The 26577-nt window shown below is 44.3% G+C and overlaps 1 protein-coding gene and 2 non-coding genes across 3 annotated transcripts in view; 2 read left to right on the plus strand and 1 right to left on the minus strand.

Moving 5' to 3' along the window:
- The window catches only part of ARHGAP35 (Rho GTPase activating protein 35), a 151552-nt gene that overhangs the window by 66668 nt on the left and 58307 nt on the right, over window positions 1-26577 (plus strand). Inside the window, exon 3 of the mRNA XM_066373841.1 lies at window positions 9715-9859. Within this exon, the coding sequence (XP_066229938.1) occupies window positions 9715-9859 (145 nt within the window). The remainder of the gene's footprint in view (window positions 1-9714; window positions 9860-26577) is intronic.
- Window positions 16707-16782, minus strand: TRNAG-ACC (transfer RNA glycine (anticodon ACC)). The gene has a single exon. It is a non-coding gene; the product is annotated as a tRNA-Gly (tRNA).
- On the plus strand, window positions 25270-25345 carry TRNAA-UGC (transfer RNA alanine (anticodon UGC)). The gene has a single exon. It is a non-coding gene; the product is annotated as a tRNA-Ala (tRNA).

A 26577-nucleotide genomic window follows, 5' to 3' on the forward strand; every position in this document is an offset into this window, starting at 1 on the left:
AGTGAAACTGAAATATCCTTGTAAGAACCCAGATTATCTCAGCTTAATTCAGGAATCACCTGCACTTCCATTGAGAAAGGCCTTCTAAACACATTTTTTCCAGCGCCAGAAGGGAGGCAAACAGATAAAGACTGACCTATACCCCTGAGAAGTCCACATTCAGTGAGTATTGAGTCAGGAAAGATGTTTGTAAAACTTTCTTATAACTAGCGGGCCCCCCTCCCGCACTTAGCCCTCTCTTGCATTGGCCATTTAGATCGAAACAGCAACAGCGATTGACCCAGATTTGCTAGGCATTATGCCTTTATGGAGCAAAAGCTATGTATGGTCTTAGTTTATTTGGGGCCCCTGAGGGAATGACCTGCCTCCTTTCTTTCCCACTGTGCACGAGGATTAGGGATGCTAGGAAAGCTGAGACTTCATGCTACTTACTGTTCCCTTCCTAAGTAAAGATGCCCTGAGATGGTGAGCGGCTCGATCATCATACCAACAGCCAGATCGAAGGAGACAGGTCTAAGCATTTGTACTTTCATAATAGGCTTTGCCAGTAAGAACAAATCCACCCTCAGGTTTTCTCTTAAAACTTGGGCTTCATTTGTTTTTTTCAGAACCAGAAGGAGGTGCACTAGTTAACCAAAAATACATTCAGGGCTTGAGCAGGTAGCTTAATTGAAAAGGTCTTTTTGAAGCTCTATTGGAAATGTGAGTGAATGAGTCACCGCCAATCAGAATTGAATATGGAATGCAAGAAAGTGCTTTGAGGAAGCCTTGTAGTTCCATATAGTTTTATTTTTTTTAGTGTTTTTTTTTTTTTTTTTTTTTTTTTTTGTGGCAGAGACAGAGAGAGGGACAGATAGGGACAGACTGACAGGAAGGGAGAAAGATGAGAAACATCAATTCTTCGTTGCGGCTCCTTAGTTGTTCCTTGATTGATTTCTCATATGTGCCTTGACCGGGGGGCTACAGCAGACCGAGTGACCCCTTGCTCAAGCCAACGACCTTGGGCTCAAGCTGGTGAGCCTTGCTCAAACCAGATGAGCCCACACTCAAGCTGGCGACCTCGGGGTCTTGAACCTGGGTCCTCCACATCTCAGTCCGACACTCTATCTACTGCGCCACCGCCTGGTCAGGCTGTAGTTCCATATAGTTGATAGAATCTGTCAGTTTTTCTATCATACCAGCTACAGTTAGATGAGGGTGTGCCACCACACAACTTGGCAAACCATGCGACCATACCTGTGACCTGCTAGGGCTTTGCTTATATCAGCTTCACTCCGGAGAGGGAGAGTTGTTCCCATTCAAAGGATACTGTCCCTGTTCCAGATTATATTCTGTATATGTTGTTCTTCTAAAAAAACAAACAAACAAAAAAAATGAGCCTGACTAGGCTGTGTGGCCTGGGACGCTGAGGACCTAGGTTCGAAACCCTGAGGTTGCTAGCTTCAGTGTGGGCTTACCAGCTTGAGCATGGGGTTGCTGGCTTGAGTGTGGGATCATAGACATGACCCCATGGTAACTGGCTTGAGCCCAAAGGTTGCTTGCTTGAAGCCCAAGGTTGCTGGCTTGAGCAAGGGGTCACAGGCTTGGCTGGAGCCCCCAGTCGAAGCACATAAGAGAAAGCAATCAGTGAACAACTAATGTGTCACAACTGTGAGTTGATGTTTCTCACTTCTCCCTTCCTGTCTGTTTCGGTTCATCTGTCTCACTAAAAAGAGAAAGAATCCAACAGCCTGAATTGTTTTTTATTTCCTTTATAAGATATATTACCAACCATATAAAAGGCTTTGCTAGGTGGTACAACTCTAGTGACTATATTTTGTGACCCTGAAGTCTGTATAAGTAATTTGACATATGTGAGGGTATTCAGGGAGACCAAGAGAGATTATGTGAAGTTGACAGTTTAGCATCATTACCTTAGTTGCGCCTGGTGTTCCCACAGAAGATAGGATATTCTTTATCCAGGAAGGGTGGCTGACCTCTCCATTGGCACCATAGGGGAGAGACTTCTTTGTGGCTCAGTTATTACTTACTCATCTGATATCTAGATCAGCTTTGTTTACCGTATATATATATGTGTGTGTTCTCTTACCAATTAGATTGTAAGTTCATTGAGGGTCAGAGATGACTTTGGTCCTAGTGTTAGCTCCACTGTTAGTTTGCTCTGTGACCTTGGCTATAATTAATTTAAAAAGAAAAATACCACCCTGACCAGATTATCTCACTTGGCTAGAGTGTCGTCTTGATACGCAAAGTTTGCAGGTTTGATCCTCAGTCAGGGCACATACAGGAACAAATTGATATTTCTCTCTCTGTCTCTCTCTCAAATCAATAAATAAAAATAGAAAAGAAAATGCCAATATTCTTGCCCTCTAGGAACTTAGTCTAGTAGGAAAATGGCCATGTGTGTACATAAATGACTATTTCTGCTTGGTCTTTACAAAGTCATATGGGGAAGTGATTATTTGTGAAACAGTTCTATCCATATGAACAAGACTTTCTGAGCCTCAACTCTTCACATCCTAGTGAGAGCAGCATAGTGTTAGGAGAAGGAAAACACTTCTATATATACAGAGATGGTCCTCATCTAAACTAGAAAAAAAATACCAAGAAATACTGGCCCTGTGCATTATTGGAATCTGGTTTTGTTTAGGAAATTTATTAAGTGCCTATACCGTGTCAGCTGTAGAACCCAATCATTGTGTAGTTTGATAGAAGGGGTCCTTCTCCAGCCTGTTTGTTACTTCTTGACAGGCGTTCTATTCTTTTCCTTGCCCCCGTGGACATGGAGCAGGTATGGAGTGGGTTTACCATCCCGCCGGCAGCCGGCAGAAGTCTTCCCACTCTGGCAAAGTGGGGACTTTCCCCTTAGTGCTCTTTTCTCATTTCGGAAAAGCCAAGAGGCCTGAGGCCAATTCCAGTCCCTGTTTCCCTGCAGTGCACTGCCATAGTAAACTAGTGCTTTATTAACTAGGGCTTCATTTATTTCGTTTGTCTCCTGGTTAGTATCGAGACTAAGAATCAGGCCCATATTCTTAATGAAACTGAGGTAAAGAACAATGGACTGTTACTCATTCAAAAAATATTTATCCAAAAATATAAGGTGAGGATGATTCAAGCTGACCCAGTCCTTTGTTGATATCGATGGCATTTTGTCACGGAGATGATTCATGTAAGGGAAAGAACCGTGGGGCTTTGGCATCATTGACCCCTGGCTTCTGCATCCTGGCTCTGTCTGTGCTGGGTGTGAATCTCTCTGGGCCTCAGTTTTCTCATCTGTAGAATGAGGGTAATAACCCTTACCTTGAAGGCTGGTTGTGAGGTTTCAGTTTATTGTGCAGAGCACCTCGCACAGTGCCCTGCATATGACCACTCCTAATTAACCACTACTGTATTATTTTCTGGTTTTGTCAGTCAGACTCGAACTTGGAGACACAGATATATAGATTGTTCTCAGGGCTTGGTTCCTGCTGGCTAGATGTTTTTCCAACTTGGCCTTTTAAATGAGTGCCTCCAAAAGAAGATGGATGTTAGTTTAGCATGGTATTCCTGTCTCCTCTCCAAGGACCTGCTGCTGAGAGGACTCCAGTGACTCCTAATGAGTGACACATGTCTGACCGGGGACGGAGACATCTGGCAGGCCACTCAGAAGAATGGCATTTCCACCTGACATTTGCCCAGTAACTCCTCAGATGCCTGATGTTGTGCTTGTTATGTCAGCAGTCTGGCCCAACTCCTGGCATGCGCCACAAAGTCTGGTTTTCTTACTAGGAAGGTTTAGAATTAGTTGCGCAAGAATTCCTTATCTTATTTTGTGACCCTACAGAGCCTTCAGTTATTTCAAGGGGGTGTTTGACATTCTGTAAACCACAGTTTGTTTAAGTGAGAGTGAGAGGTGGAGAGGTGGGGAGAGACAAAAATCTATGTCACTCAGCAAGGGTGGTTGACACTATTGCTAAAAACTTGCTCTTCATTTTTGTATTTGTAAGTCAAAGTGCTGAGCCAGATCACCAACACTTCACAGTGAGAGAGCTAGAGCACTTACTTGTCTAATTTAAAAGTCTCCCATCTAATGGCAGCGTCTCCTTGGCAATGAGAATGGCAGGTAGGTTGCAGCCCTGGCTTTGAATTATCAATATTTGCAAAGCAGTCCCTTCCTTTTGAAACAGCTGAGGGGTTTTTTGTTTGTTTATTTCTTAAAATTTCACTTTATATTGGCCAAAACTGCCTTATCTTGTCTTCCTCTTATCTCTCCCAACATGACCCTTTGAAATCATAAAAAATAATCTGTTTTCTTTCCTTGAGATAGCCCTGTAGCTGTTTGAAATAGCTGTCAGTGTCCCAGTCTTCTCTTCCTCCAAAACCCATGCTCAGAAACATTACTGACATATTTGCTCCAAACTTATTCAGTCCCTTTATTTTAAAGCACACATGAGGAAAATGTGCTCTGAACAAATGGGAAATTTCCCAGAACTACAAAAATACAACTGAAACTTTGGCCTTTGTTAAAATATAATAAAGAGGGGGGTTAACCAAGTAGGATCAAGGTCAGTGGACCCAGGTGTTTCTCTAGGAATTCAATTCATTTCCAAGTTAACAAGGCCATTTTAGAAGAACGTATTTACTTACAAATGTGCACAGCCTGTACACTTAAAAGTATTTAGGGGTCTCTGCATAAAATTCACTAAGTTAGTTTCTAGGTCAGGGTCAATGATTCCCATTCCTTATCCTGCCCATTCTCATTTCTTTTCTTACCCTTTATATGAGAACAGATCACTTCCTGTTTAGTCTGAGATTCTTTGAGGATTTCCTGTGCAAACAAGTGGCAAAAAAAAGAACAGCAGAGAATGAAATATCTATGAAAGAAGGAACAAGCCTGTTTCTGGGCCACTGCTTGACATTATCTGAAGTGACAATTTAAAGTTAAAGACAGTCTAGCCCTGTGATGGTGAACTTCTGACACGCGTGTCAGCACTGACACGTGTAGCCATTTTCTTTCTTTCTTTATTTTATTTTATTTTTTTTACAGAGACAGAGAGAGAGTCAGAGAGAGGGATAGATAGGGACAGACAGACAGGAATGAAGAGAGATGAGAATTATCAATCATTAGTTTTTCGTTGCGACACCTTAGTTGTTCATTGATTGCTTTCTCATATGTGCCTTGACTGTGGGGCTACAGCAGACCAAGTAATCCCTTGCTCAAGCCAGCGACCTTGGGTCCAAACTGGTGAGCTTTGCTCAAACCAGATGAGCCCGCGCTTAAGCTGGTGAGCTCGGGGTCTCGAATCTGGGTCCTCCGCATCCCAGTCCAACGCTCTATCCACTGCGCCACCGCCTGGTAGCCATTTTCAATGACACGCGGCCGCATACCAGAGAAGTGTGGGGCTGCATGCTGAGAAGGACGTTTTATCCTCGGCTCCTGCATGGCCAGGTGCAGTAGCCGAGGATAAAACATTTGCTGTAGTGTAGACACTCTGTGCGGGAGGTCTGTAGGCCAAAACAACAGAACTCCGGCACAGAGCGTCTAGTTCTGGGACTTCCTGTTAGGCCGTTAGGGGATCTTTAACCTCACTTCTGGCCGTCGGAGCAGGGAGCAGCGGAATGCCACGGGGGACGCATCTCTGGGGGCCCTGTGATCACCATTACCAGCAACCACATAACCACAGCAACCATCATCCAATCTACTGTTCTGGGTGTGGTGGATTTCTAATTGACCATCATTACTGAGATAAGTGAGGGGGAGTCTGGGAGAGGTAGGGGCCTGTACTATGGGTGCCGTTTCCCGCCATTAGAAATAGTGGCAGCCATCTTAATTTACATAAGATGCAACTTGCAGAATTTCAAGACAGCTTCTGGGCTCAGGTGTTTGTCAATTTGAGGTCAAAGCTTGAGAATCTGGAAAGGTGCCGCTTGGAGAATCAAGAGGAGTGCCACTACGAACAGGAAATTTGGAGTGCCTGGAACCGATTACCAGACACTTTTAGCACCCTGAAAAATATAGCAATGACTTTACTCACAATTTTTCCCTCTACGTACTTTTGTGAGAACTTACTTTCAGCGTTAAATAATATCAAAACCAACAAAAGAAACAGATTGACAGATGAAGTTAGTAGCACTTGCTTGGGCTTGAAGTGTACAAAATACCAACCTTCAACTGAAGATTTAGCCAATGAAATTCAGCAACAAAAAAAGTCACTAATAGGCAGGTTAGTTAAAGAATTCCCCCTCCCCCTCACTTATCTTAGTTCACGGCACCCCACATAAGTTAAATAATATCAAGACCAACAAAAGAAACCAACTGACAGATGAACAAAGAAGTCACTAAGCAGGTAAGTTAAATAATTAGTTTTTGGCTTATTAAATACAGTTATATATTACAATTATACGTTTTTATTTAAACTATAAATATCACGAAATTATGGTTTTTTTCTCAAAATGACACACAACCTAGTAATGCTCGGTTTTTTGGCAAATTTTGACACACCAAGCTCAAAAGATTGCCCATCACTGGTCTAGCCTGACCAGGCGGTGGCGCAGTGGATAGAGCATTGAACTGGGATACTGAGGACCCAGGTTCAAAACCCCGAGGTCGCCAGCTTGAGCACGGGCTCATCCAGCTTGAGCTTGGGATCATAGACCGTCTAATTTCATAGAGCCAGCTGACTGCTGTTTCTGTATGGAGGACTGTAATGCAATGTGAATGGATCCTGGAGTCCCAAAGAGGAGCCACACACTCCACAAAATGCCCTGGCCCACTGCAGAATGCTCGTTCCTTGTGGGACCAATGACACAGCCTCTCAGGTTGCAGGGAGCCACTGCTGTCTCCCCTCATATACTACTGCCCAAGGCAGACAGGCTCTGACTTTAGACTTTTTATAAAGTAAGGAAAAATAAATTAATGATTTATGATGAGCTAACCAATCCAGACTGTCTCCCTAACATCTTCTACTTATATGAAGTACAAAATAAAGAATTTAAGTTTTCCCTGGTTGGGTAGCTCAGTTGGTTAGAGTCACCCTCATATGCCAAGGTTGTGGGTTTGATCTCTTGTCAAGGCACATATAAGAATGAACCAGTGAATGCATGAATAAGTGGAGCAACAGATTGATGTTTCTTTCTCACTCTCTGTAAAAATCAATCAATCAATGAAATAAGAATTTAAGGTTTGGGATCTAATAGACCTGGGTTTGAACCCTGACGGACAAGTTCTGTAACTTGGGTCAAGTAACTTACCGGTACCATCTCAGGACAGCATCCTTCCCATAAGATGGTTGTGAGGGTGAAGTGATATGATGGATGGGAAGTGGCTTAGCACCACATATACAGTAGTCGCCCAATAATGTGAGCTCTTACTAAAGGAACGACAGTGTCTGAGTGCTTTATTATTGAAGGTAGCAGCTGGATAACGATGAGGCATGCAATGCTCTCCATACTTAACCTATTAGCTCTAGAATCTGAATATACAAAGAAGACCATGTGGATTTCATTGACATTTATTTTACCAATCCCAACTCGGCATAATTTGCCTGTCACAACTAACAGCAGCACTATTCTTCAATAAAACTGAGGCTTCCAAATCAACTGGTGTTAAGGAATAAAAAAGTGAAACTTTTAAGAGAAGCTGCAAGGTAGCTATTTCTAATCACCATAAAGCCTTCTAACCATAGTTCTAGTGAATGGACTTCCTCGTCCTTAATACTAAAACTAGACAAGGAAATGTGTTCTAACAATCTAAGTTTGCTAGAAAATTTAGCCTCCATCAATGTAATATTTACTATGTAGCAGACACTTGCTTAAGTTCTTTATTTTAAGAGAGACAGGAAGGGAGAGAGATAAGTTGCGGCGCATTAGTTCTTTGATTGCTTCTGATATGTGCCTTGATATGGGGAGGGGGGCTCCAGCTGAGCCAGAGACCCATTGCTCAAGCCACATGAACCCACACTCAAGCCAGTGACCTCGGGACCTCAGCATCCCAGGGCAACACTCTATCCACTGCACCACTGCTGATCAGATGCTTAAGTGCTTTATATGCATTATTTCATTTCAGATTCACAGCATATTTGTAGGTGTGGGTGTTAAGAACCCCATTCTACAGATGATGAAGCTGAGTCCTAGAAAAATTCATTTACCTGCCCAAGTCAGTTCTGTCTTGAGTGGAAAACCTGTGCTCTCGAGCACAGTGGTTCATTGCCTTCTTCAGAAAGTTCTTGGGATAAAATAGACAACAATAACTGGATGATTATTTAAATGATTAAGTGTACACTACAATCTGAATAACTCCTAAGAGTAATGAAGACCCACTGACAAAATAACAGGGTCTTTGGAGACAGAGCTTCCTGCATTTGAATCCCAGCACTGTCATTTACTAGTTATGTCATTTAGGCAGGTGACATTTTTCCTCGGTAAAATGGAATGTCATGAGTTTTAAAAGAAATAATTTGGAACTTGCTTGGTACATAGTAAGCTCTCAAGTAGTTGCTGCAGCTGCTGTTTCTACTGCACAAGGGATGTGACTGTTAGGGAAGAAAAGACAGTTACCTTTTTTAAAAAAAATGTTATTGATTGATTTTGCAGAGATGGGACGGGGGTGGAGTGAGAAGTATCAACTCATAGTTGCTTCACTTTGGTTGTTCATTGCTTGCTAGTCGTATGTGCCTTGACCAGACAAGCTCAGGGTTTCAAACCAATGATCTCAGCATTCCAGGTCAACACTCTATCAACTGCACTACCACAGTTGATAATAAGGTCAAGGAGTTACCTTATTTGTCACATTTGACAAGTTAGTATTACCATTTTTTAATGCGGAAGCCATTAAGACCAGGCTGATGTATCAAAGGGAAATCTCACTGGGCACTTTCAGCTATAGCAGAATACATGCTTATCTCTATTGTGGAAAGAGGAAATTATTATTTTTCAATTCCATCTTTTATCTTTTTTGTGTGTGTGTATTTTTCTGAAGTTGGAAATGGGGAGGCAGTCAGACAGACTCCCGCATACGCCCGACCGGGATCCACCCGGCATGCCCACCAGGGGGCTATGCTCTGCCCATCTGGGGCGTCGCTCTGCTGCAACCAGAGCCATTCTAGCGCCTGAGACAGAGACCATAGAGCCATCCTCAGCGCCCGGGCCAACCTCACTCCAATGGAGCCCTGGCTGCGGGAGGGAAAGAGAGAGACAGAGAGGAAGGAGAGGGGGAGGGGTGGAGAAGCAGATGGGTGCCTCTCCTTTGTGCCCTGGCCGGGAATCGAACCCGGGACTCCTGCACGCCAGGCTGACGCTCTACCACTGAGCCAACCGGTCAGGGCTCTTTTATCTTTTTAAGAGTTTAGCCATCTTTGAGTGCTTAACATCTATTATCCCTTCGGGATGTTTGGAAAACTTCCTGTTTACTCCAGGGCACCCCTGATAAAGGATGTGGATAGTTATCTCATTGTTATTAAATAAACATGGCCCACTTCTTATAAACACCTTTGTTCTGATAATGCAGTCTCATGCTCAAGGTGTGATTATGTGGCAGTTTGCTGGCATCTTGTGTGATATATGGAGGCTAAAACTACAAAATTAGTGAGATGAACAAGTGGGTCACTTTATCCTGCTTGGAACCTCTTCAGCAGTTTCCATAGCATTGTGAGTTCCCCTCTGGAAGCCTTCCTCATGTGTAGGTGCGTGATGAGACTCACTTTGTTTTTCTCCCTTTCTTTTCTCTTTCCTGGACAGAAACCAAAGCCCAAACCCCGGCCATCCATCACGAAGGCAACCTGGGAGAGTAACTATTTTGGGGTCCCCTTAACAACTGTCGTGACTCCAGAGAAGCCAATTCCTGTTTTTATTGAGAGATGCATTGAGTACATTGAAGCCACAGGTAAGCGGATTACCTCAGTGCCAGTTACAGCTTTCACCATCTGTAGGATGCTTTCCAGAGGACTACTTCATCTGGAGACTCTGGAATCAGCCCTGATTTAGTGTGAGATGCTTTCTGAGAAAGAGCTGAGTGGTCCACATAGCTGTGGGGATCCTCCTTCCTTCTCCATAGTTGTGAGGCTGTCGTACAGGGTCTGATGGAGCTTTTAGAACATGGGAGCAGTCCTGTTCTCAGGGCTGCAGTTTGGCTGATCTAGGTTCCTTCTCTAAGTGCCCCCAGTTTCCTGTCATGGCATGCAGCCTGTCTGTCACCTTCTTGCGGGCAGGGAAAGGGTTTTATTTCTCATTATGTCCACAGCACTAGACTGGACACAAATGGTAATACATTTTGGTTTAATAAAATGAATGACTAGTATGACTGTTATAGCCTTTGGCCATTGATCAGGTCCCTGAGATTCATGTATTGATAGATTTTTTTTTTCTTGAGACAGACTCCTGCATGCACCACGAACGAGATCCACCTAGCAACCCCATCTGGGGCTGATGCTTGAATCAGCCAAGCTATTTTTAGCTCCTGAGGCTGATATGCTCAGACCAACTGAGCCATTTTCAGCGCCCAGGGCCTATGCTCAAACTAATTGAGCCACTGGCTGTGGCAGAGGAATAGGGAGAGAAGGGGGAGAGGGTAGGGGAGGGAAGCAGATGGTAGCTTCTCTTGTGTGCCCTTACCAGGGATCAAACCTGTGACCTCCATATGCCAGGCTGACATCCTGTCCACTGAGCCAACCGGCCAGGGCCAGATTTTTTTTTAACCGAGGTACAATACCAGCTAGATGCTTGTGTATCTTCTGGTCAAGTAGCTGTATTTCAACTCCTCAGACAACTTGGTGTCATTGAAAGACTATCTTAAAATTTTTCAGCATTGTTCTTGAGGTGACATAATTTTTACTCATGTTAAAACATATATTTTGTTCATTTAGAGCTCCCGTAATGTGTCTTTTGAAACCCGGGGAGCTGCTTCATGCTATTTTTTCCCTTTTTCTTTTCCTGGATTCTCTCAAAGCTGATAAGCTTTGAGGAGAAGGAGGTGCAGTGGTCACAGCATTGTGTGAATTCTTGAGCATTAATAGTTGAGCTCAAGAATATAGGCTTAAATTAATTTGAAACCAGGGTGGGGATTATGGTCTCCCTATGTGTTCTTCCTGATTCTGGTGTTATCTGTAGCAATAGTAAGTATTGTGTAGTGTGGACGGCCTGCCAGGCTCTGCTGATAATTTTAGCAGCATCATATGAAGTTGAGTGACTGATGTTAATTTTTCCTCAGAATGTGTGGAATCAGGGAAACTAGGTTTCAAGTTGAAGCTTACTAAAGAGTTTGTCGTTATTTCCAGGGGTTTCTCTACAGCACACCAGGGTTGAATCACATCAAACACTTTGCATAATCACAGCAGATCTGCAGCTTTTTTTAGTCCAGGCTCTACCCAAAGTTTTTTCTGAGTGTCTGTCTTTTGGACACTAGTTTTGTATCAGTTTCTTCCTGGCACCTCTTTTTTGGGCAAGGAGGAAGTTACACAAAGCAGTTCAGGGATTGAAGCCTCTCTTGTTGACCCAGCATTTCAGAGTTTGTGGCATTGCAATGGAGAGTGGGGGAGGCACTTTTTCTCTTAAATTTTTTTGAACTTATATCAAATTTATAAGAAATTTATAAAAATTATTTCATAACAAATTGAAAGTTAGCAAAATATTCCAAGGTTCCCTAAAAGTGAACATTTTACTGTGTTTTTTGTATCATTCTTTTCTCTGTATATTTGTATCTTTTTTCTTAAATGTTTGAAATTTACAGATATGATACTCATTTACTCCTAAATACTTCAGTAGGTATTTCCTAAAACTATTCTTTTACATCACCATGCAATTTTAAAAATGAGGACATTAACACTGATCTCATATCAGCCTCTCCAATTTGTAGACATTTTCATTTCATTAGTTCTGTTATTGTCCTTTATAGCAAAAGATTTTTATTTTTTTTTGTGGCAGAGACAGAGTCAGAGAGAGGGACAGATAGGGACAGACAGGAAGGGAGAGAAATGAGAAACATCAGTTTTTCGCTGTGGCTCCTTAGTTGTTCATTGATTGATTTCTTATATGTGCCTTGACCGGGGGGCTACAGCAGACCGAGTGAGCCCTTGCTCAAGCCAGCGACCTCGGGTCTCAAACCTGGGTCCTCCACATCTCAGTCCAACGCTCTATCCACTGTGCCACCGCCTGGTCAGGCAAGATAAATTTTTTTTTTTACATTTAATTGTCAAATCTCTTTAGTCTCCTTTAAGCTAAAACCATTCAGTCTATAATTTTTTTCTTTTACATTTTATGTATTTAATTTTTTTAATTTTTACTTATTGCTTTTTTATTTATTTATTTTTGAGAGAGAGAGAGAAGCATCAATTAGTTCCACTCATTTGTGCATTCATTGGTTGATTCTTGTATGTGCCCTGAATGGGGATTAAATTGGGATGACACACTAACAAACTGAGCAACCCTGCTTGGGCCAGAGACTATCTATTTTTCGTGGCCTTGATAGTTTTAAAGAATACAGATGAGTTATTTGATGGGATGTTCGACTTGGTTTTTTGTTTTGTTTTTGTTTCCTCATGATTAGATTCAGGTTTGTGCTTTTTTGCAAAAACAGCAGGGAAGCAATACTGTGTCCTTCTCAGGGCGTTACACCAGTTGGTGTGTGATGTCAGTTTGTCCCACCACTGGAGATGTCCAATTTAATCCCTTGATTAAGGTGGTGGTGTCTGCCAAGCTTCTCCGCTGTGAAGCTACTCTTTGCCCCTTTGTAATGACTAATCTTTTGTAGGAAGGTACTTTGAGACTGTAAATATCTGATTTCTCCTAACACTTTCACCCACTAGTTTTTGTATCCATTGATGATTCTTGTCTGAAACAGTGATCACCATAGTTCTTCTAAACTCTAGAATTCCTTCTGTATTTATTAGTTGGGTTTTTTCTGTGTGGAAGAGCTTCTCCTTCTCAAGAGAATACTTTTTTTTGAGAGAGACAGAGAGAGAGAAAGTGAGAAGCATCAATTTACAGTTGCTTTCACTTTAGTTGGACATTGAGCTTTTTGTACCTGCCTTGACTGGGGTTCTGCCAATGTTCCCTTGCTCAAGCCAGCGACCTTGGGCTTTTCATGCCAGTGACCTTTTGGTCTCGAGCTTTTGAGACCATGTGGACAGTCCCCTGCTTAAGCCAGCGACCCCATGCTGATGAGCCCATGCTCAGAGCCAGCAACCTTGGGGTTTCAAGCATTCTGGGTCAACACTTTATCTACTGCGCCACCACTGGTCAGGCAGGAGGAGCCCTTTGTGAGTGACCTCCTTGAGCGGCTTGCCTGTGGTAGCACCAGGTGCCTGAATGTTGTCCACGTGCCCTCTAGCTGAGCACATTAGTGGTCTTGATTTGCCCTATCCACCTTGCTTCTCTCAATCTTGGACAATGATTAGCTTTTTTTTTTTTACACCCATTGTGACAAAATTATACCTCCCCTTGCTTTTTGTCCTTGGTTTGTTGATGTTGTACCATCCTGTGCTTCTGAAATGAATTCCACTTGATCGTGATGTATTATTTTTTTAATGTATTGTTGTATTCAGTTTGCCAGTATTTTGTTTAGAATTGCATCTGTAGTCATTAAAGCCATTATTGGTCTGCAGTTTTCTTTTTTTGTGTTGCCTTTGCCAGGTTTTGGTATCAGGGTTATGTTGGCCTCATGAAATGTGTTAGGGAATATTGCTGCTTCTTCTGTTTTTTGGAACCCTTGCTCTTCTATCTGCAAATCCTTTCAGGTATGAAATCCTCCTCAACCCCACCCACTGTCCACCACTAAGCTGTGCTTCTCTTAAAGCTGTTAGACTGCACCACTGTCCTCCCTGTCACCAAAAAGCTTGGAACCTCTGGGACATCTCTAATTCATCATTTCCCAAGTTCGTCACTTCTACTTTGTCCCCTCCATTTCACTTCCTCTGCCCCACCATCACCCTCCTTCTCAGTCCATCCTGATTTTGTGACAGTTCTACTGAAAACCACTTCTTGCTTCCTCACTGCCTAACAGATGCCTGCCACACTCTGCCTCCCTCTCGTGTGTGCTGCTGTCAGGCTGTGATGTTTGCCTACTTTCCTCTCCTCTTCTCCTCTGTCCCTTCATTCTTCCTTTTCTCTTTTCTACCTGCCCTCTGTTTATACTATGGCAAGTATTAATTTTAAAATTATTTTACAAGAATACAAATAGTATATTCGAAGAACATGGAGCAAGCAGAATTTCTTTGTGTTTTTCTGCTTTGCATATGACCTTTGTATGTTTGAAGTGTGTCCCACATTCCTCCTGCCTCTGGAACTTGTCCTCATTCTTCAAGACTTCCCAAGCTCAACAGCGCTTTGATACTGCCTCCCTAGTGGTTCTGTTCCGCACATTTCCACTTCCTGAGGACAGATCCTCAGGAAAATTTTACAGAATTTTCAGATGAAAGTTCAACCTGGTATCTGGAGCTTAGTTTGTGTGTTGAAGGATGGCCTTTGTGTACTCCATTTCCTAAAAGAACTTTTTTCCTATTTATATAATTAAAGTACATAGGTTCATTTGTAGAAATTCAACAAAAGAATATGAAAATGAATTTAAAGATTCATTGATCACTTAGTGAAAAACCACTGTTAATGGTTTGATGTATTTCCTTATAGTCTTATTTTTCTGCATATGTGTGTTGGTTTTTATTTTTACATAATTCAAAATGTGGTGTGATAGTTCCCAAAATATTTTGAGCATGATTTACATCAGGCAAAAGAGCACTGAATTCACCAACCAGCTTATATACTCCTGTTTTCTTGCAGAAAAAGAATTTAGTAACCAAGAGTTGGGTTGGAGGACCATTTTTTGAGAACCACTGCTTTTTAAATCAGATACCATTTTGTGAGCATGCTCCTGTCATCAAATACTCTTTAAAAACAAAGCTTCAGAACTTTGTTCTGCCATTTGCTCACCTGTAAACTGAGGGTGACGACAGGACGGACCTTCCTCCCGCGGCTGCTGTGAGGTGTGGGGAGACTGTCTGTGAGGCGCCGAGTATGGCACCTGGCACACGGAAGGGCTCAGAGCATGCTGGTCAGCACAGTGAGCTTTGCTCTCTGTGCATTTGGTCTTTCCTGTTGCCGGTCAGACTTTACCATTAACTGTAAATATCCATGGTTTTTAAACATCCATGGCTTTTTTTTCTTTCCTCCCCAACTTTTAAATTTAAAAATTGTAGAACACATTGAAAAGTTGTAAGAGTAATGCACCAGTCACCCAGTATTCACCAAGTAGTTGACATTTTGCCACATTTCCCCTTTATCCCTTAATTTTTATGGTTGTTGAACCATTTGAAAGTAAACTGCGGGCTCTGTTTCCCTCCACTCCTGAAGTCTCAGCTAGGTCTCTGCTTAAGGGCTTCTCCTCCGTACCTGCAATAATAGCATCACTGATTCAGTAATATTTTATATCACATAGTCTGTGTTATATTATATAAATAGTCTGTGTTTCATTTTACTTCATTGACTTAAACTTGTCTCCTATAGCTGAACTTTGTGTTCTAGAAGCCAGTCAGTATTCACAGTGCGTGTGGCTATTGCCTCTTTGTCTCTTTTAGTCCAGGACAATTCTCTCTGCTCTCTCTCTTTTTTTTTTTAATGATGACGTTTCTTAAAGAGTCTAGACGGTTGTCTTGTAGACTGTCCTTTGTGCGCTGTGCTGTCTGTGCTTCTCCATCATCCTCCGCCCCTGACACCACTCGTAGCCACCTCATCGTGGGGCTCCTGTCTGAGCAGAGGGCTGGGAAGGAAGACATAGTGTCCCTCCCTGGACAGAGCACACCTGCGAATTGAGTATGGTGGCACTAGAGGATTTCGTTGAATGATTGAATGAATTAAAGATTAGGTGTTTTTCCCTGCCCCAACTGACTTGTACCTCTCTCTCTCTCTTTCTCTTTTTCTTTTTGACTTGCCCTTTTCTTAGGAAAAGCCTGGGCTGCCACCTGACTACCCATCTCATCTCTCTTCTTGTTCTTGGTAGAAATTGCTGCTGACCCTCTATGGCAGGTCAGGCTGTCACCTTAGCCAGTTGGAAATGATATTCCAAATGAAGCTTGTTTGCCAGGCCTGCCCTGAGCAGTTCAGAGTCGAAAGTCATGTCCTTGTTTTTATGTCCTCATACCTTGGCACTTGGTTTATCTTGGCAAATGACATACTGCATCGTCACTTTCAAGTGCTTGGGAGTTCACTCCTGCAGGCGGTGGTGGGGGAAAAAGCCAGCACCCCTCGCCTTCTGTGCTTCAGAGTCTGCGTTGCCAGCCACCGCCTCTTCCCAGCCAGCAGCACAGCTGGTGGCATAGGAAACAAACCAAACCAAAACCTTGTAGTAGGAACAGAGTGGCATGACCATTAGGATTTGGGATAACTTGAACCATTCTACCACCTTACAAATATTTTTTCTTTTTTTTTGTTTTTTGTTTTTTGTTTTTTTTTGTTTTTTGCATTTTTCTGAAGCTGGAAACAGGGAGAGACAGTCAGACAGACTCCCGCATGCGCCCGACTGGGATCCACCCGGCACGCCCACCAGGGGGTGATGCTCTGCCCATCCTGGGCGTCGCCATGTTGCGACCAGAGCCACTCTAGCGCCTGGGGCAGAGGTCGAGGAGCCATCCCCAGCGCCCGGGCCATCTTTGCTCCAATGGAGCCTTGGCTGCGGGAGGGGAAGAGAGAGACAGAGAGGAAGGCGCGGCGGAGGGGTGGAGAAGCAAATGGGCGCTTCTCCTATGTGCCCTGGCTGGGAATCGAACCCGGGTCCTCCGCACGGTAGGCCGACGCTCTACCGCTGAGCCAACCGGCCAGGGCAAATATTTTTTCTAATTACAAAAGCAATATAATTGTTCACTATAAAAAAATTGGATCATTATAAATATCCATAGTTGTATATATATATAACAGAAAGCAAAAGCCCTTTATTTGTTTGTTTGTTTTTATTTTGTGTGTGTGTGTGTGAAAGTCCTTTATAACCCCAGTCTCCAGAAGGAATCTACTGTAACAGTTGGAGTATCTTTTCTGCTAATACTGCCCCCAAGATGTTTAAAAACATGAACGAGATTGTTTGTATACTGTTCTGCAGCTTGTTTCCTGTTTGCTTTAATTTATCACTGTATACCTTGGGTATCATCTTTTTATTTCATCTTCCAGCCAACTGTATTCTAATCTTGAGAAGAGGGTGACAAGATTTGGTGTCAGAGGGAGTCTATGGAAGTGTAGGGAGAGAAGCTTTGTTTGCAGGCACCTCCACAGTCCAGGGGTGGCCCAGGGCAGGGTCCTGTGGCTGCCATGCCCCCTCCATAGCTTGTGAATCAGTTGCTGACTCCTCCTAAATACAGATCACAAGGAAAGGACCCCTGCCTTGTTGCCAAAAGTTTGCAGCTCCTGCATGCTATTGCCAGGACTCTCCAATAGCTTCTCCCCCACATTCGGAGGTTAGCCCAGAACCTTGTGGGTGGAAATTGGCTCTGGTTTGTACCTTTTTTCCTGAGCTTTTGGACCAGTTTATTTACCCTTGTTTCCTATTTCCTAAAATTGGCCAGTGTTCAAGAAATGGCCAGTGGGTAGAAAAGCTTCCAGATTGATTTGCTGCAGATGCTTTTAGCCCTGGCCCTGGGACAACCTCGGTGCTTGCTGTGCTAATTGGATATTAGATTTTCACTCTTGCAGCTCTGGTTACACGGGAGGGCTGGAAGAGGGCATGTCACCACCACAGCTGCTCTGGGGCACCACTGGGAGGGGGTGATGCTGGGGCAGACAGACTTTATCTTTCTGGCTAGAATGGTTTTTCTTCTAGTTTTCACCCACATGGAAAATTAGTTGAGGCCATGCTCCCTTCTATAGCATTGTGACTCCTGAGAGAGAACATCGGCCCTGCTAGCCTACGTTCTCTATACAGCAAGTAGGAGCATTGAGTTTGGTCCCGAGTTTATCTCACTGGAGTCGAAGTGAGTCCTTACTTTCAGAGCCTACTCTCAGTCCTACTGAGAATAATTTCTCATGATAAATACACTACCTTTCTACCTCACTGTGTTTGCAAAACTAAGGATTTAAATCCCGAATCTCTAAACCAATTTTGAGTCAAGGCTTTTTCCCCCACAGTTGAGGGAAATATACTTGTCCTCCCGTAAACTGACCCCATGAGGGAGCTTCCAGGTGCTACCCCTCCCCTTCCCAGAAGGTCTAGTACCCCAGAGGTTAAGTGCCTAGTGCCTACTCATCTGGGTTCTGCCACATGTATTCCCCAGGCCCAGGCTTGTCAGTCATTTAACTAAATAAAAACAACGTTCTCTAGGAGTGATTTCTTTGAATAATGTGTGAGACAAAGCCTTCTCTCCCGCTTTCTGTGATTCTTTTTTTCCCTTTCTCTGTTGGCAGTGGGAGCGGGCAGGGCGACAAGGCAGTCCCTTTTCTAATCACTTTGCTTACTGAGAGGGGACCAATCCCGGAACCTCTAACGAGTGCTGCTGAGGGCTGAGAATGCTGTTGTTCCGTGGGAGAAGCAGCTTCATTTGGGCAGAAGGCTAATCCATCTTGATTTATAATGTATTCAGACTGTATCATATAAATAACTGTAGGCTACAGTTTTGTTAGTGCATCTTAATCTCAGTTAGTCCCTGTGGACTGGACAGCTCCCTGTGTAGTCAGGGAAGCCTGGCCTCAGATTAAAATAATAATGCCAGAGACGGCCTCCATCATGTTGACTCTCCCATCTTCCATTCCTGACACTTACTGTGTACTTGCTGTGGTCCAGAACTTGTGTGGGGCACTTGGCATGTGTGCTCTTGTTTCACAGATCTGGTTGCTCTAAGGTAACAGATGTGGGAAGCTGGCCCTTGGGAGGGGGTCAGGGGATGTCGCTGTAGGGAGAATCTTGGAGTCATAAAGTACAGGGTTAGTGTGGCTAGAGCAAAGGTGGCAACATTTCTATTCTTTTCCCCACTCTTTGAAAAGAATACCTCACAAAACCTGGTGACAGAACTGAGGCTCAGTGTTCAGGCAGCACAGCATCTACCTGCCTGGGTACAGTATTGCAGTTGAGATTTACTATTTTTAAAGCCCTTTGCTGGAGGGTGTAAGATTGAGACACAGCCCAGCTTTGAAGTTTCAGTGCCTGCCACTCAGCCAACAGTGTAACGCAGGATGGACCTTTTTATATTTCATTCCAGAGCACTGTTTTTTGAGAGACAACAGAATCAAGACAAGTTTGACCTCTCATTTCTGATTGAGTGGAAAATGCAAGATATGGCACCAACTCTTTGTAGAAGGACAGAAAGTTTCTGATAAGTCACTATTAGGTATAAAAACATTTAGCTTGGCCCTGGCTGGTTGGCTCAGTGGTAGAGCGTCGGCCTGGCGTGCGGGAGTCCCGGGTTCAATTCCTGGCCAGGGCACACAGGAGAGGCGCCCATCTGCTTCTCTACCCCTCCCCCTCTCCTTCCTCTCTGTCTCTCTCTTCCCCTCCCGCAGCCAAGGCTCCATTGGAGCAAAGTTTGCCTGGGCGCTGAGGATGGCTCTGTGGCCTCTGCCTCAGGCGCTAGAATGGCTTTGATTGCAGCAGAGCGACACCCCAAGATGGGCAGAGCATCACCCCCTGGTGGGCATGCCAGGTGGATCCCGGTCGGGCACATGCAGGAGTCTGTCTGACTGCCTCCCCATTTCCAACTTTGGAAAAATAAAAAATAAAACATTTAGCTTACCATCTTTTTCTTGGAGAGGTGGCAGATTTTATTCATTCAACAGATGTTTATTGAATATTTATATTAATTAAGCATCTACTATGTAACATAGCTAGGCAGTGTGTTGAACTCAAGTTTTCCCCCATAAAGGCCAAGGGGGTGGTAGAGATAGACATAATCACAAAAATGCATAACAAATTCAGGCCAGGAACATTACTGGATTTGTTCGTTTGTTTGGTTTTTTGAGAGAGAGAGGAAGGGAGAGACAGAAACTTGGATTTGTTGTTCCCCTTATTTATGCCATCATTGGTCGATTCTTTTTTTTTTCTTTATTCTTTTTTTTTTTTTTTAGAGAGGAGAGAGAGAGAGTCAGAGAGAGAGAAGGGGGGAGGAGCTGGAAGCATCAACTCCCATATGTGCCTTGACCAGGCAAGCCCAGGGTTTCGAACCGGCGACCTCAGTATTTCCAGGTCGATGCGTTATCCACTGTGCCACCACAGGTCAGGCTGGTCGATTCTTATATACACCCTGACCCGGGATCTACCTGCAACCTAAGCATGTAGGGACAATGCTCTAACCAACTGAGCTACCCAGCCAGAACTGGAATTTTTATTTTATTTTTTTAAGAGGGAGAGGAAGAAAGAAACATCAATTTGTTGTTCCACTTATTTATGCATTCAGACTCCCGTATGCGCCCGACTGGGATCCACCCGGCACACCCACCAGGGGGCGATGCTCTGCCCATCCAGGGTGTCGCTCTGTTGCGACCAGAGCCAGTAAGTCTAGCGCCTGAGGCAGAGGCCACGGAGCCATCCCCAGCGCCCGGGCCATCTTTGCTCCAATGGAGCCTCGGCTGCGGCTGCGGGAGGGGAAGAGAGAGACAGAGGGGAAGGAGAGGGGGAGGGGTGGAGAAGTAGATGGGCGCTTCTCCTGTGTGCCCTGGCCGAGAATCGAACCCGGGACTTCTGCACGCCAGGCCGATGCTCTACCACTGAGCCAACTGGCCAGGGCCTCACTCTCGGCTTTTAATGATTGGAGATTCAACCATGTTGCTTTGTGTAGCAGGTATTCATTCATTCCTTTTGGCCCCTGAGTAGTAAGTATTCCAGTGGATGGATGGACCAGCTCGTTTATTAACCTGTGGGTGGCCTTTATCCAGTTTCATGAACAAAGCTGCTAAAAACAACTGAGTGAAAGTCTTTGTGTGAACATGTCTTCATTTCTCTTGGGCAAATACCTATAGTGGAATGATGTTTATGTTTAACCCTTAATAAACTACCAATGAATTTTCCAGAGTGAGTTTACTTTTTTATTTATTGACTTTAGAGAAAGAGGAAGAGAGAGAGTCAGAGAAAAAGAGAGAGAGAAAAACATTGATCTGTTGTTCCATCTATCTATGCATTCATTGGTTGACTCTATGTGCCCTGATCAGGGATCAAACCTGCAACTTTGGGGCGTCAGGAGGATGCTCCAACCAACTGAACACCTGGCCAGAGCCCAAAGTGAGTTGATATACTCTTTTATAGTCTTAACAGCAGTGTGCAAGTATTCTAATTGTCTCAGATCCTTACTTGGTCCTCCTGTCCTTTGTTTTATTCCCCAGAGATCTTAAAATTTAGTAACAGGCCCTGGCAGGATAGCTCAGTTCGTTAGAGCTTTGTCCTGATACGCCCGGGCTGCAGGTTCAATCCCTAGTCAGGGCACATATAAGAATCAACCAATGAGGCCCTGGCCGGTTGGCTCAGTGGTAGAGCGTTGGCCTGGCGTGCAGAAGTCCCGGGTTCGATTCCGGCCAGGGCACACAGGAGAAGCGCCCATCTGCTTCTCCACCCCTCCCCCTCTCCTTCCTCTCTGTCTCTTTCTTCCCCTCCCGCAGCCGAGGCTCCATTGGAGCAAAGATGGCCCGGGCGCTGGGGATGGCTCCTCGACCTCTGCCCAGGCGCTAGAGTGGCTCTGGTCGCAACGAGAGACGCCCCGGAGGGGCAGAGCATCGCCCCCTGGTGGGCAGAGTGTTGCCCCCTGGTGGGCGTGCCGGGTGGATCCCGGTCGGGCGCATGCGGGAGTCTGTCTGACTGTCTCTCCCTGTTTCCAGCTTCAGAAAAATACAAAAAAAAAAAAAAAAAAAAAAAAATGCTGAGAGTGATAGGAGCCAGACACAAAAGACTATAAGTTCTGATTCCAGTTCTACCCAGCTTGGGGAAATGCAAGCTAATCTGTAGTGACAGCAGTCATCTCAAGGGTTGCCAGGGTGATAAGGGGGTGGGGGGGGAGGTTTGATTGCAAGGGGCCTGGGAAACTTTGGAGGGTGATGGAAATGTACTTGATTGTGGTGATGATTTCACTCCTGTATACATATTTCAAAATTATCAAATTGTACACTTTTAATGGATACAATTTATTGTATATAAATTACACCTCACTGGTTGATTTTTAAACACAAATCACTGTGGAAGGGCTTTTAGGGAATTTGATATTTACATGATTTCAGAATATAAACTAACACATTAATGTCCAATTACAAAAGGGAAACGTACCTTTATAATGGAGAGATCCGGAGGTTAGTCCCTTAACAAAGTGATCAGCCCTCGCACCCCCACTAGCAGTTTGGGCTAATATTTTGTGCCTCCTTGACAAAAATATTTTATATGATCCTTATCATGAGGAAACAATCAGGTAAATCCAGCATATGATACATTTTTCAGGGCAGCTGGCCTAGACTCAATAAAAAGGTCAGGGTCATGAAAAAAAAGTTTGAGGACCAAATACAACTTCTACATTTATAACATGAACCCATTTCCCATTAGATAACCATGTATTAAGTCTATGAGCTTTGGAGTCACCCTGGCATCCTGACTTTCCCATGCAGTAGCTGGCCTTCAACTTAAAGTGTCTAAGCCTCATTTTCCTGTTCCTTCAAATTGGGAATAAAAACAATAGCTCCTTCAAAAGAAATTTTCTTAGAATTAAACAAATGCCTGTTCTTAGCTTGATGCTTGGTCCACAGTAATCAGCCAGTTGATGTTTGCCATCATTTTTGTAGCTCCTGTCACTGACTTGCTGTGGTTGTGGAAATCCAAACAGGGCATTGTCCCTAACAGTAATGAATGAGATTGGACAGTATCTGTAGGCAGAAAAATCTGAAGGTTTTTTAAAACCTTCTCATTGGCCTGACCAGGCAGTGGTGCAGTGGATAGAGCATCGAACTGGGATGCTGAGGACCCAGGTTCGAGACCCTGAGGTCGCCAACTTGGGCTCAGGCTCATCTGGTTTGAGCAGAGCTCACCAGCTTGGACCCAAGATCGCTGGCTCGAGCAAGGTGTTACTCCCGTGGTCAGGGCACATATGAGAAAGCAATCAATGAACAACTAATGTATTGCAATGTGCGGCGAAAAACTGATGATTGATGCTCCTCATCTCTTCGTTCCTGTCTGCCTGTCCCTGTCTATCCCTCTCTCTGACTCTCTCTGTCTCTGTTAAAAAAAATAAAAATAAAATAAAATAAAACCTTCTCATTGAAGTGTAGCATCCATTAAGAAAAGTGTACTCGTCATGAGTACAGCTCAATGATAGCCACAAGTGGAACACGCCCGTGTAACCAGTACCCAGATCAAGAAAGAAGATGACCAGCCCTCCAAGCACTGCCCCCCTAGCCCAGAATCCTCTTACCAGATTTCTAACAGTTACAGAAGAGTTTTGTCTGCTTTTGTTCTTTAAAAATGGACTCAGACCAAATGCACTTTTGGGCTGGCTTCTTTTACTCAGCATTATGTCTGAGCTCATCTAAGGTTGGATCTATAAATTTATTCGTGGTTGTGTGTGGTTCTAGATCGTTCATTCTCATTGCTGTATGCTCTTCCATCTGTGAATAACACACAGTTTATATATTCATTCTAACTCTTCATGGACATTTGGGCGCTTTCCAGTTTGGGGCCATTATGAATAGTGTTGCTAATGAACATTCTTATACATGAATTTTGGTACATTTGTCTGTACTCATGTGCTTCAAATATATAGCCAGGAGTAATACAGTTTACAATAATTAATTTTAGCATGTTGAACATGATGGTTTATGTCTTGAAGCGCACGTATCAGTCCCCGACATATCAATCACTCTGTGAGGCTAAAAGCTAAACCAGTAAAGGGATCTCTGCTGCCTATTTGTGGCTTTGTATTTTCTGTCTTTTAAAGGGTCAGGGGGGTCCTGGCAAGGGGGTGTGTAGGCACACAAAGCTGTCTGTCTCACCCATTCTTTGATCAAGCAGTTGAATTTTTCCTGTTCACAAAGTGTGCAGGAATAATCTTGAATCCTTCCAGAACCTCGTGGTGTAGCTCTTTTTTTGCTGGGGCTTTCCCTGTGGTTTCCAGTGGAGACTGTGGTTAGCACAGATCTTGATAATTCCTTGGTTTTTACTTGCCTGACCATCACAGGGCATTGCTCTCTGATTAACTTTTGGCCATTGGTAGCACAGATAAGTTGGTGTTCTTATCGACACCTACCAGTGAGATTCCCACATGAAAGGCTTAGGCCTGTGGACAGTTTGGGAGGATTAGAAAGATAAGCTAGAGGCCAGAAGCAGGCTCTTCCCCTGTAGCTCTGAGGGTGATCGCAAAGCCCTACAGCTGTGACTTCAGGACTGTATCTGTAGATCAGCTGGTCTGCGTGGTTTGCAGGTCAGAGGTGGCCTGTGGCTCCTCTGCGCAATGGAAGCCCTCTCTATAAAAATGGTCTTTGACAGAATACTTAGAGCAGTGACCTTCCTTCTGGTTTAGCTCATTTGCCTGGGTAAATGAACAGAGTGCTTTCTGCATGGCAGATTTAAATTTCACCACTAATTGAGGGTAGCATCTTTAGGGGAAAATGCTTGCCATTAGATCGGAGGCCTTTGGGAGACAGCCAGGCAACAAACACATCAGGGCAGATTAAAGCAGGAGGTGGAACAGGGAGAATACAGAGTACAAGTGTTATTGGTAACATGGGGTAGGCCACAGAGAAGCCAAGTGAGGACGTCTACCCTGTGCCTGTGGGGACCGCGCACCTGTGCACGTATATGTTATGTATGTTTTGGTGGCCCTTCCCCCCTTTTCTTCTTACCACTGAATAATCTGTTCAGGATGAACCTGGAGCCAAACTGCCTGGGTTCAGATCTTTGCTTTGCCACTTATGAGCAAATGTTTAACCTCATGATGACTCGGTTTCTTTGACTGTAAAATGAAGATAAAGATAGTACTTTGAGTCATTGAGATGATTCAGTATGTTAAAGACCATCGAATAGTACCTGGCAGGTTATAAAGTGATCAGTTAGCATTTGCTGCTGTTACCATTACTGGCAATGAGATGCATCTTCCACTGTGGTTGGGCCTTTCAGATCACTCGGGCCCCCATTTTCCAAGCCCTCCTGGCCTTTACGCTTTGTTCCCCTCCCCCTGTTCCGGGGCCAGAGCCTCTCCTTCAGGTTTCAGCCTGAGCTTCTCCCTTCAGAAGAGTGACTCATTCTCCTTCCTGAGCTCTTAAAGGCCGATAGCAGGCTGGACCAGGCATGGACCTCTGGAACCAGTGGCACTCCATTTAAAACCCCAGCCCTAAAAAACAAAACAAACAAACAAAAACAACCCAGCCCTGGCCCTGGCCGGTTGGCTCAGTGGTAGAGCGTCGGCCTTGCGTGCAGAAGTCCCAGGTTCGATTCCCGGCCAGGGCACACAGGAGAAGCACCCATCTGCTTCTCCACCCCTCCCCCTCTCCTTCCTCTCTGTCTCTCTCTTCCCCTCCCGCAGCGAGGCTCCATTGGAGCAAAGATGGCCCGGGTGCTGGGGATGGCTCCTTGGCCTCTGCCCCAGGCGCTAGAGTGGCTTTGGTCGCCTGGAGGGGCAGAGCATCGCCCCCTGGTGGGCAGAGCGTTGCCCCCTGGTGGGCGTGCCGGGTAGATCCCGGTCGGGCACATGCGGGAGTCTGTCTGACTGTCTCTCCCCGTTTCCAGCTTCGGGGGGGGGGGGGGGGACCCAGCCCTGCTACTTCTCTCAGCTAAACTGCTTATGTCTCTGAGGTCATTTTTCTCTGCAAAACACAGATGATGACGTCAGCCAGCTTATTAGGACTGTAAGGACTGAGTGAGATCGTGTGGGTGATCGTGCCAGGCACATAGTAAGCACTCAGAAAAGAGGAGAGAGCTTATTATTTTGAGGTGAAATTTTCAGTGTTATTGTCTTACTTGTCCTCTGATTATCTCATCGTTGGTTTTGAATCCCTATTTAGATGTTCATTCCTTACTGTTGGAGATCTTTGTTTTTTGTTGTTTTACTTTATTTTATTTTAAAGATTATATTTATTGATTTTTAGAGGGGGTGGGAGAGACAGAGGGAGCACGATCATAGTTATTTCACTTTAGTTGTTCATTGATTGTTCCTCATATGTGCCTTGACCCGGCAAAGCCCGGCATTTTAAACTGACGACCTCAGGGCTCCAGGTCGTCGCTCTTTCCACTGCACCACTATAGACCAGGCATGTTTCCTGTTGTTTTAGATCTTCTCCATACTTACTCAGCCTGTGATAAAGACTTGAGAATCTTCTTTTCCACAGAGCTAGCTAGCTTCACCTCCATTTTACTTCACTCTCTATAAGTAATCCTTTGTGCATTTATTTCTCTGCCTGTCCAGAGGGCCAGAACTGTGAGGACACTGTCATGTATTCAGCACACAGATATTGAGCACTCTACATATCATTATATTAAGTGCCACGCTCTGTTCAAGATACAGACGATACAGTATTGAAGAGAACAGATTAAAAAAAAAAAAAGCCTTGCCTGCATGCAGCATATATTACAGTCTACTGGGAGACAGATAATAGTAAGTCAAATATAAAGACTCAGTGATCAGTGCCCAGGCAGATAAAATGAAGCAGGATACCAGTGAAACATCTGGGTGAGTATTAAAA

Source organism: Saccopteryx leptura, chromosome 3 (assembly GCF_036850995.1).
Source record: "Saccopteryx leptura isolate mSacLep1 chromosome 3, mSacLep1_pri_phased_curated, whole genome shotgun sequence".
NCBI classification, from domain to species: Eukaryota; Metazoa; Chordata; class Mammalia; order Chiroptera; family Emballonuridae; genus Saccopteryx; species Saccopteryx leptura.